This window comes from Podarcis erhardii, assembly GCF_964252035.2.
Source record: "Podarcis erhardii genome assembly, chromosome: 11".
NCBI lineage: Eukaryota > Metazoa > Chordata > Lepidosauria > Squamata > Lacertidae > Podarcis > Podarcis erhardii.
In genome coordinates, this window is record NC_138501.1 from 35852933 (window position 1) to 35865044 (window position 12112).

At 42.2% G+C, this 12112-nt stretch overlaps 1 protein-coding gene across 7 annotated transcripts in view; it reads left to right on the forward strand.

The window, feature by feature from the left end:
- PDE4D (phosphodiesterase 4D) overlaps window positions 1-12112 on the forward strand; it is a 627484-nt gene that overhangs the window by 415883 nt on the left and 199489 nt on the right. The window contains exon 1 of one of the 7 annotated variants that reach the window (XM_081880737.1): window positions 6463-6842. The exons of the other annotated variants lie outside the window; for them this stretch is intronic. Coding sequence (XP_081736863.1) covers window positions 6718-6842 — 125 coding nt within the window. The 5' untranslated portion in view covers window positions 6463-6717. Of the gene's footprint in view, window positions 1-6462; window positions 6843-12112 lie in introns of those variants that run through there. 7 annotated transcript variants of the gene reach the window in all.

The following is a 12112-nucleotide window of genomic DNA, read 5'->3' on the forward strand; positions in this document are numbered from 1 at the left end:
AAGTAAGTCAACTGCATTCATTGAGATTTACTCCCAGGCATTAGTGCTTCATTGCAACTTATTCTGACTCTCACCTTGAATCATTAGTTTTTCCAAAATTACCATTTTAAGTCTCCCGTAGAATAGGCAAAGAAGACATCTTCTGCAATGCTAAAATGAAAAAATTAATAATGTCAAAGCTTAGTGAGATTCTTCAGGATAGATTTTTTGAAAAATGGATCCTTGAGGTGTATCTACACAACAACAGAAATCCATATGATGGCTTTGTGTAAGTTTCACTGCAGTGTGATTTGCATTGTACTGTGGATTGGCTATGCATCATCAGGACAAAAACCAACATATACAACAATACATTAAATCAGGGCTGAGGAACTTGAACTACAACTTCCACCATCCTAGCATGATAGAATTTGAACATCTGGAGGGCCTTGGTTTCTCATCCCCGGACTAACTCCTTATAAGTCAACTTTGTACTGCTAACAGCAGTGCAAAGAGAAGTGAAGTACAATACAGTGGAATAAATTTCTGCTGCTTAGGAAAGGCAAGTGAGTCCTAAAGTAACTGGTCTATAGATCAGATTAATCTTTCCACGCTTAGAATTATGAAAGTCCAGTTTGCTCATTCCTCACAATACCTTCCCAAACATTTGCATGGCCAGATAACGTGCAAATGTTTGTATAGCATTTAGGCAAGTACTAGGTTATAGTAATCTCCCTCTTTATCAACTATATTTCTGGACAATGTAAATTATTGACAGGCAAGCATCATCAACAGGTCTTTTATATGTAGTCATCTTCATCATTTTCTCAGGGTACAAAAACATCACATGCTGAAAGGCAGAGTAGAAGATGTACTAACTGAAGCTGTTAACGAAGAATTCACTCCTGATGAGGTTGCAGGCAATGCAATGCCATGTTGGTAGATCAAAACATTGGGTAATGTTAGATTGAAGCACTGGCAATGTCTCTATAGTGACAGAAGTCTAGGTAACAAAATTGTACTAGTAGTTTTATTGGTACAGGGCGAAAGACTCAGATCCCAACATCCAGTCCTTGAGAGGCACTTTGGTTCTGTCGTTCGTTCAAGTGTGAGGGGGAAACTGTTGTTTTGGAATTAGTTATTATCTGTTGTTGCCTTGAATGGTCTGCTTTTTATGACGATGTTTATTTTTGTTGCAACATTTTATGGTTTTCAGTCTTGTATTTCTACGGGGAGAAAAATTGTGGAGTAAAAAATGACATACCTGGTCAAAGCATTTCTATAATACTTTTCATAGATTTATGTTAAGGTTACCCGATATTTTTCAATGAATCCGGGGACACTTTTCAACTTCCTACTAAATAGATGGATTTTGTCTGGGGACTGATTTGTAAATCCAGGGACTGTCCCCGGAAACGGAGATGTCTGGTAACCTTAATTTAGGTTGCCATCCTATAGACACTTGGGAGTACGTCTCTCTGAACTGAGTAGACATGGGTACCACTGCACTTTTAGATGTTTGACTCAAAATTATCTGTCTTCTGGGGAATTGTTTGCCTGGGCTTTATTCAAAATTAACAATTTATAGGTAGAAATCCTTTTTTCCTGTAACTAACCTTCCTGTTAACTAGATGGTGGATGGAGGATTAGTAATAGGAGAAAAGGATGTCAAGCCACCAATTGTTAATTCTGAACATATTTTGTTTCCATTCATATCCATGGTATCCTAAATTAAGAAGTAAAACCACGGAAGCTGATATTGCATGAAGGAAAGAAAGGGACAGCGTGTATACTTAAAAATGAGACAGCCAGTCTCCACAGAGAATGCAAATTAAATTTTCAACAGTTGATACACCATGTGCCACAAAAACTATATACATTAACAATAGGTGGTACCGACCTAACATTTCTAAAATGTCTTTATTTTGCCTATTCAGTGAGAAGCATTTGTGCTACAATCCAGATATTATTCTAAACTTAGCAGCAACAGCTGATATTCACACATTATATTCACCTAGGAAAATGAATAAACACAATTGTTCTGCTATGGAGCTCCAGCAATATGCTGCCCATGTATTTTAATGGGTAACATTATATACAATGGCAGCAATGGGTTGAAATCGTTTTAACTTTTTCTCTTTGAAATGGCTCTGTTGTACAAGTCTGGCTGTTTTATGTGTGATACTTACATATCCTCCCCTTTAATTTAGTTACATTTTTAAAGGATTTTTTAAATTTAAGAATAAGTCCATAATACTTGCTAGATAATTAAAAACATAATCATTAAAGCAACGTCTCCACTAAAGAAATGAAGAAGAAACCATGTGCATCAATAGTCACAAAGGAGTCCTCTTTACAATCCAAAAAATGCAAAATGCATGCACAAAACACCCAAGACCAAAACGATTCCTCCTCAGTTCAAATAATTCAATGAAAACCTTGATTCCTTACATAAAATGTATTATTCGCTGAATAGTTTAAAGGAAACCTGTGATAGAATGATTGTTCTGTTGCCCTTGGCCTCTTCAAACAGGTGTTTTAATATGGATTTATCCTTAACACAATAATAATGCATTTGTGGTGGATTTATTTTGTTTTATTAATGTTTCTCCAATGTTTCCCAAAGCTGCCACATCATTGCTGTCCAGGGCTCTGTAGCAAAGCGAAAGGGGGAGAAAAAGAAACCAGACATTCATGGTATAAAAAGTTACAGAACAGCAGCAAGACGTTATGAGATATTCTCAGACTGGAAACGAAGCAGATGAGAATAGTGCAGAAAGTGGGATTGTGTGTGACTCCTCCAGTAGCATCAGCAGCTTAAGTCATCATGAATAGGCAGCGAAAAGGGTGCCTGGGTGGGCCTCTTCCCGTTTGCTGATAAGTGTATAAGGCGCAATGTCTCATGCAAGGAATCAAGCATATTCATTGCTCCTGCAGGACTAGATTGGCACTTTTTGCTATTCAGAGCATGCAGATCATTCGCTCAGCCGGGTCACCAAGGTCTCTGCATGACAGTATTTAAGCCTATTTTGGCACAAGCAATATGCTTCTCTTCTGTGGAAGTGAGGCCCTCCTAATCGCCTGCCTTTTTTGATGGGGGAGAGGGTTGACCAGCAGGAACGGGTGAGTAGCAACAGGGATAGTATTAATCACGCGCGGGACACGGGTGGTGCTGTGGTCTAAACCACTGAGCCTCTTGGGCTTGCCGATCGGAAGCTCGGTGGTTCGAATTCCTTGCAATGGAATGAGCTCCTGTTTCTCTGTCCAGCTCCTGCCAACCTAGCAGTTCGAAAGCACACCAGTGCAAGTAGATAAATAGGTACTGCTGCAGCGGGAAGGTAAACGGTGTTTCCGTGCACTCTGGTTTCCGTCACGGTGTTCCATTGCACCAGAAGCAGTTTAATCATGTTGGCCACATGACCTGGAAAACTGTATGCAGAAAAACACCAGCTCCCTCAGCCTGAAAGCGAGGTGAGCGCCGCAACTCCATAGTTGCCTTTAACTGGGCGTAACTGTCCAGGGGTTCTTTACCTTTACCTTTTGTATTTACCACATTTTGAGTTGTGGTCATCTCAGAGGGGATGGGATCGATTTTTAACAAGACCACTCTTCTTGATGCTCAAATTTCAAGGTACAGTGGTACCTCGGGTTAAGTACTTAATTTGTTCCGGAGATCCGTACTTAACCTGAAACTGTTCTCAACCTGAAGCACCACTTTAGCTAATGGGGCCTCCTGCTGCTGCCGCACCGCCGGAGCACATTTTCTGTTCTCATCCTGAAGCAAAGTTCTTAACTTGAAGCACTATTTCTGGGTTAGCGGAGTCTGTAACCTGAAGTGTATGTAACCTGAAGCGTATGTAACCTGAGGTACCACTGTAATTTGGCACCATCTCTACTTGCTTTACATGGGAACTTGTAGTTACGGGCCGGGCCTGGCAAGAAGAGCTCTGCTGGATTAGTCCAAAGTCCCATCTAGTCCAGCATCCTATTTCTCACAGTGGCCAGCTGGATGCAGATGGGAAGCCCACAAGCAGGACAGAAGCACACCAGCACTGCCCCACTGCTGCCCCCCAGCAATTGGTATTCAGAGACATGTTGTCTCTGGTCATGGAGGTCACATTTAGCCATCATGGCTAATAGACATAGATAGCTTTATCCTCCATGGTTTTGCCAAATTCCTTTTTAATGTCACCCAGGTTAATGGCCATCACCACATCATGTGGAAGCCTCCATGTTAAAGTAAGCAAAAGCAAGCAGCTTGATGCAGATTTAAAATAGTTTAATTGCTTGAACATCTCTTCAGAAGATGCCTCAGAGGCACAGCCATTGTTCCCTTTTGCCAGGCAGTGTTACCCGGTTGGGGACTTAATTCAATAAAAACCCTGAAGACCCAAGTTCACATTCTCTGTACAGATTTTCCATCACAAAGAGCCCCGTATCCTGTTGCTATTAGGCTTAACAGTACTTTGCTAACCAAACCGGAACATTGGCTCATGAGCCTGCTCAGATACCCATTGGCATTGCTAAGCAGTGGTGAATCTGTATGTCCACTTTCTCTCGAGGTGACTTTGAGCATCTGTGTCTATTATCACGAGCAAATGCTGAGCATTACTATGTAGGTGACCCTGAAATTGTGTGCTGAAATGATTGTGGAGAAAGACACACACATTATATATATATTTTGGGAAATAATATGAAAAATACAAGGGAACCATGCACAGTGGTACCTCAGGTTAAGTACTTAATTCGTTCCGGAGGTCTGTACTTAACCTGAAACTGTTCTTAACCTGAAGCACCACTTTAGCTAATGAGGCTTCCGGCTGCCGCCGCGCTGACAGAGCATGATTTCTGTTCTCATCCTGAAGCAAAGTTCTTAACCTGAGGTACTGTTTCTGGGTTAGCGGAGTCTGTAACCTGAAGCGTATGTAACCCGAGGTACCACTGTACAGCTATGAGGAAGTAAGTATAGATAAGCTGCAAGTAAAAACATGTTTTATTTTTTCCACTGTTGAGTGAACATTTAGGATTGATTTATAAGACCTTTCTTGAAGAAGAAGCAGCTGAAGAAGAAACTAACTTCAAGTCAGATTAGCTTTTTAATTTCTTTTATCTTTGGGGCGATGTGACTAGTTTTCCTAAAATAAAGGCTGGTCACATCCATGTTAATTTTCCAGCCTGCAGTATGTGCAGCTGGAGAGGATCATTTTTTATTCCGGTTCTTGGACAACTGAGACAAACGTTTGGCACCTCTCCTGTCCTGTTATTTCAGTGCTGTTGCCTCCTGCCCCCAACAACTTTCCAAAGCAACTCCCATTGGAACATAAGCAGACTGTTGAATCAGACCAGCTAAAGGTCAACCTAGCCTGTTTCCCGCAGTGACCAATCAGATGCTTATGGGATGCCCACAAGCAGGGCAGGGAAACAATAGCTCTCCACCACAAGCTGCTTTCTAGCAACTGGTATAAAGTGAAATGTTGCCTCTGAACCTGGAGGTTCTGCTGAGCCTTTATTCATTTATTTCTAAGGGGCATGCATAAATATTAAAATGCGTACAGTGGATAAGATAAAATCAATAATAAAAACAGCTTCCTTTAAAATATCTGGTGAAATGGAAAAGTCTTGAGCATCTGAAGTTCAACAAGGACACATTACTTCCCACCAGCCTGCTGGGACTGAGGTTCTAATAATCCAGGCCTTCAGGGCTTGCTCTTGTGTATAGGAAAGCTCCTTATATTTGCAGCAGGAGCCCATGAAGTGAAAAGCCTCCAGCTCATTCACCCTTCTTCACTACAGCTGTCAAAATTGAGAAGAGGCTCCACGCAGGTGCCCGTAGCAGCTTTTCCAGCCACTGGCTGGGATAGACTTCGTACAATGTGGAGCCTTATTCACAGGCTCCAGCATTTTAAAATCTAATCTAGACATCTTGTTTTTAGTTTGCTGGCTGCTGAGTTGTGCCCATGCAATGCGTTGTTGTCGTTTTTACTATAAATATTAACTTCTGAGTTTACATACAATGTGAGATAACTGTATCATTGGTTTTCAGCATATGTACACGGTGTAGACATGTTGCAGAGAGCTGCAGTTGGCCCCAACTCCCTGACCAGTTGGTGTTGCGCGCATGTCGCAGGGGAAATATCTGTCACCCTTTCACACATTAATATGGTGAAACCAGATAGATGAGCTTCTCCAGAAATGTGAAGCAGCCCTAATATATCATCTGCAGTTTTACTGTTCGCCATAGCTTTCGCATGTAGATAGACTGAGCTGAATTTTCAAAAGAGATCTGAAGAAGAGATTTGCAAGAAAAAGCACCGATGAATTTGAATAAGTGATTTCTCTTTCACCAGGGGAGAGCGTCATCTGAGTATAAATAGTCCGTCTCGGCCACCTATTGCTGCACTGTAATTGCAGGGAGCGAGTTTTTAGAGGCTGCATTTGCAGTTGAGCAAGCTGTGCTCAATGTCTGTTGGAAGTGGGGGAGTGGAACTAAGCTCCTGGGAAGCTTTCCATTTTATCGGTTCAACCCGATTGCAACTCGACTCTGAATAAATGCAAGCCACTGCCTGTCTATCAGGGTGAACACAGCAGCCGGAGAGACCAGGACCTTTTACCTTCCAGGCAGCCAGAGCACAAAGCTACACCTGAGCTGCCCACTGGAGTTGAATCCATTTCCCCAGATTTCCCAGGAATGTGTCCGTTTTGCCTTTAGCTTTCCTTTACAGCTTGTACCTGGATAAAATGAGTTTGCCATCCAGCTGTGAGCACCTGACTCTGGAGAAGATGGCCAGGTTTCGAAGTGCCTTCATTCACGGATCACCCTATGCTATAAACAAGCCAATTGATATTAAACAGCAAAGGAGACGGTAACTTGGCGTTTTTTCCTGTTATTTTTAGCAAAATGACACACACCCCTTCCTCCTTTTCAGTTTACTGCTTTGTAATCTTTACTTACAGGGGAAGGGAGGGCTGTGTGTATTTGTGAAGAGAGGCATTGTAGCTACCTCTACTGCATATATTCCTTGATTACTTTTAAAAGCTGAAATTGAAAGTGTATGTGGTTTGAGAAAACAGCGAAAAACCCTCTGTTTTAAATGCACGGGGGTGGCAGTTCTGCTCAAAGTAAATACAAACGATAGGTGCAATCTGGTCATCAGGTATGTGTTACTGATTTGAATGGGATTTATGCATCAGTACTACGAAAAGAGTGGTAGTCAAATGTAATAACTGGTCATTTCTCTCACGCATTGTGCTCACACGTCAGCTTCTTTAATGTGTATTTTTAAAATAAAAGCATTGCCAGGAACCTAGGAGCTGCACAACTAATTCAGCATGCCCCAAGAAGGCTTTTGGCGTAGGATCTTAAAGCAGCACTAATTTTGAAATAGAAGAGACTCTTAAAAGTACTTTGTGATGAATCATTATTATTACTACTATTAGCAGTATTGTTATCACTGTTGTTGGTGCACAAGGCACTTTTCAGTTATGTTAGTGGCATAGGCAGGTCCTGGCTGCCAACAGCCTTGCAATATAAATCAGACTGTGATATAATAAGGGCTGTGCACACATGCATGCCTTGTTCAAAGGGACAAGGGAAACAGGAGAGTCACCAAAGTTGGGTCCACCTGTAGCTATTGCTTCTTGGCCCAGAAATATAAAAATGAAGTCTCCTGTCAAGCAGAAGAATGAGGCAGAAGATGCAAGTCCAAATCAATGAGTCCAATGTTCAACATAGTTAGGAAAGCTGTGAATGTGCTTTGTGCTGTTCTTGGGTCTGATGAGTACTGAATTCAGGGGCACTTTTATAAGACCCATGTAGCCTGGTGAGAAGCCCCTGTCCTTCCTGGAAATAGCAATACGTTAGGAAATGCACACGTTTGCAACCCCGTAGCATGCTTTTTCCTTATGCTTCATCTTCCTGTCGTGTGCTTTGTACCTTGCAAATTGTCTATAGGACAAGGGCACTTTCCCCCCGACATCACTGCTGAATTCACTTCAATTTGGGGAGTGGGTTTACTTTGTTTCCTTTTTAGAAAACCAAGCCAGGCAGGCTCCCCTCTTTGGAGTCTCTAACTTTAAGGCAGGGATGAAGAACCCCAGCCATTACAGCCAATGGCCAGGGATAATGGGAGTTGTAATCTAGCAACTGCGGGTTTAAGGTGTGCTTTAAGCTGTGTACTCCTCAAAAAGAGTTCATGAAGAAACACTTTTGCAAAGAGGTCTGCGTAAGGCCACGGGAACCTGCAAAAGGTGTTCTATAGAGGTTTTCAGGCTACAGTTTTCAACAGCTCCAACCAGGATGGCTAATGGTCAGGGATAGCATGAGTTGTAGTCCAACAATATGTCAAGAGCACTGTGTTGGCTACCCCTCCTGTTAGGGATTTTGTAGGTAGGTTTGTGCAGTGTCAAAGAAAGAACTGTAGGAGAGTCATGCATGATCAGACCGAAGGTCTGTCTAGTCCAGCACTCTTCTAATTTCCAACGGTGCCTTGCTAGGTGCTTGTAAGACATGTTAACCTACCCTAGCCACATCTGCTCTTCAAAAACTGAGGTTCTGGCTAGCTATCAATGACCAGTGTGGTGTGGTTGTTAGAGTGTCAGGCTAGGACCTTTGAGACCAGAGTTCAGATCCCTGCTCAGTCATGACGCCCAGTGGGGCCAGTTTGATTTCTCAGCCTAACCTACCTTACAGGGTTGTTGTGAGCATAAAATGGAGTCATCAAAGCATAAAATTGTTGGAAGGGACCACAGGGGTCATCTAGTCCAACCCCCTGCTGTGCAGGGATTTTTTGCCCAATGTGGGGCTTGAACCCACAATCCTGAGATTAAGAGTCTCATGCTGTACTATGGAGAGTGGAGAGAACCATGTTCACCACCTTTAGCTCCTTGGGGGAAAGGTGGGATAGAAATGTAAATAATAATTAAAATAATAGTTTATAATAACAATGTCCATTGGTGATGTAACCTCCATGAATTTTTCTAATCCCTCTATTAAGCCATCTAAGCCAGTGACTGCCATTAATGGTAATGAATTCTCTAAGCTGGCTATGTGTTGTTTGAAATAGTGCCTCCTTTTGTCCCATTTGTTTGTTTAAAATTTCATATACTGCATTCTCTGCCAAAGACATGCTACTCAAAGGCACTGTACAACATAGCAGAACCAAATGCAATAAAAACATCCCAAAGACACAATAAAAATAGAAGTCAGCCAGCATATAAAGCACAGCTAAAAAGATCCCAGCAGAGGGAAACCACTTTTGAAAGCCATTAACCAGCCCAAAATGTATTCTGGAAGAGCTATATACTAGTCTTCTGGCATTTAGTACCCAGCTGGGCTTCCCTTGGCAAAGTGTACCATGATGTAGGTGCCACCAGGAAGAAGGCATAGCTCCAAATCCTTGCAGTTGTTACTTCTGGAACATGGGACAGAGCACTGCTCTGAACCCACTGTTGTTCTGTTCCATTGAGTGTCCCTGACTTCAACAATTCTATGAAAGGGAAGACAAATTATTTCTGTTCACGCTCTCCATATCATTCATAGTTGTACAAACTTAATTGTAGAAACATAGGTAAAGGGCCTCTGGATGGTTAAGTCCAGTCAAAGGCGACTATGGGGTTGTGGCGCTCATCTTATCTCCATATGGATCACTTTGTTTGCTCAGAAATCTTTTCCTGCTCTACATTTTGTTTTTATGGACATAGGATAGCCAGATCCATTCACAGTATTCCAGATGTAGACCTGCTGTTTATATAATGGCATTAGGATATGACGGACAGTAAGAGTTCTTCAGTCCCTTTCCAAATAATTCCTAACACTGAATTTGCCTTTTCAGCTGTTACCGCACAATGGTTGCATTTGAATGTAACAGTGAACTACTGTGCCATACTAGGGATTACTATGATGATGTATTGAATCTATATACCGCCCTATACCCAGGGGTCTCAGGGCGGCTGACATTTTCGCCCTGAAGGCTGTGTTCACCCTTTGCCACCCTGCGTGCCATTGGTGGTATGGCCAAAAGTGGGTGTGGTCACCCCAGACTTTTGCTTGTGTGCATGTGCACAACTGCACACAACCGCACAAACCCTTCTCGATGCTTGTATGTGTCACAGAAAGCCATAGTTTCGTGTTACACAAAAATCAAGTCACTGTTGATGTTTTCAGGGAACAATCTACTATGACCCCAAGTTCCTTTTTGTGGGTTGTCACAACCAGTGTAGACCTCTTCTATGGCATGGTGGTGGTGTAATAGGAATAAGTTCATTTCAGCAACCTTGAGGAAATGCAGGTGTTCTGCACCATCAAATTAGCTTTTCTTACTTTAAAAAGAGTAAAAATTCCCCGGAAAGCCAGCAGAGGAATGGGACACACCTTTCCGGGGTGAAAGGAGGTGGCAAAATTAGCATTCAAAATGGCAGTTGGGTCTGATACTGAGAAGGGAGGCAGCAGGAATGAGATCAGGGACAGAGAGAGTGGGAGCAAGAGTGGAACCGGAACTCGTAGCAAGGGAGATATTCTGTTCAATTGTAATTACCCACTGATAGCGGTAGAGCAGGCATTCTTCATTTGGCTCATATCATCTGCTATGGCTTTCTTTCATGACCTCAGTGTCTGTGGCTATGAAGAAACAGCACCAGGACCCTTGCCAAGCATATTCATTGCTTAGGAATGTTTTGTGATAAGACCGGTCCCTGTTGAAATATAGCTCAAAATGCTTTGGCCTCAGAGTTCTTCCCAAGTATTCTGTTGAGGTTTTTTACAAAGTTGCATAAAGTGGAAGCTCTTCAACACATGGGTTCCATGAATATACGGAGTGATCAGAAATCTGGATTGACACTCCAGAAGGATTTCAGTGTAATATTTTTTAAAAAATGCTACTGTTCCTGCTTGATGTGTCCAGATCTAACAACTTCAAGATTTTAGGGTGTATTAAGATATTAGATTTTCTGTCTTAGAATCATAGAATTGTAGAGTTGGAAGAAACCCCAAGGGTCCTCTAGCCCAAGCCCTTGCGGTGAAGGAATCTCAACGAAAGCATCCATGACAGATGGCCACCCAACCTCTGCTTAAAAAGCTCCAAGGAAGGAAAGTCCACCACCTCCCAAGGGAATCCGTTCCATGTCAAACAGCTGTTGCCACCAGAAAGTTCTTCCTGATGTTGAGTTGGTATCTCCTTTCTTGTAACATGAAGCCAGTGGTTTGGGTCCTACCCTCTGGAGCGGGAGAAAGCAAGCTGGCTCCATCTTCCAGGTGACAGCCCTTTAACTATTTCAAGATGGCCATCATATCACTTCTAAGTTTCCTCTTATCTAGGCTAAACATTCCTAATTATTTCAACCATTCGTCATAAGGCTGGTTTTTAGACCCTTAATCATCTTGGTTTCCCTCCTCTGCACTTGTTCCAGCTTTTCAATATCCTTCTTAATTTGTGACGCCCAGAACGGGACACGGTATTCCAAGTGTGGTCTGACCAAGGCAGAATAGAGTGGTACTGTTACTTGCTTTAGATGCTATACCCCTGCTGATGCAGCCTAGAATAGTGTTAGTTTTTTTTTTTTTTGTTTTTTTTTTTGCTTCTGCATCTCATGTTAAACTTGTGGTCCACTAACATCCTTAGATCCTTTTCACATGTACTGCTGGCAAGCCAGCCCCCCCGCCCCCCCCAATATTATATCTATGCAGCTGATTCTTCCTGCCTAAGTGCAGAACCTTGCATTTGTCCCTGTTGAAATTCATTTTGCTAGTTTGGGCCCAGTTCTCCAATCTGTTAAGGTAATCTTGAATACCAGTTCTGTCTTCTGTGACGCTGGCTACCCTTTGAAAGTTGCTCTCCTCCGCATTAAAATATTTATTGCAGATAAATGAAAATGCAGTCGCATTAGCAACTTGTATATTATGAGTATCATTTTTAGTCCAGCATCATGCTACAACTTGTCCTTCCTCTCATTATTGTTGAAATAGCAAGTCACACTACTTTAAACAAAAACAAAAACCCACCCTCAGTAACATTTAAGGTTAGAGGATGTGTGTGGACCTGTGTAAATACTGCCGAAGTTGGGGCAATATTGGTCAGGGCTGGTTCAAGTTTAGAGAGGGTGCTTGGCAACAACAACAACAACAACAACAACAACAATT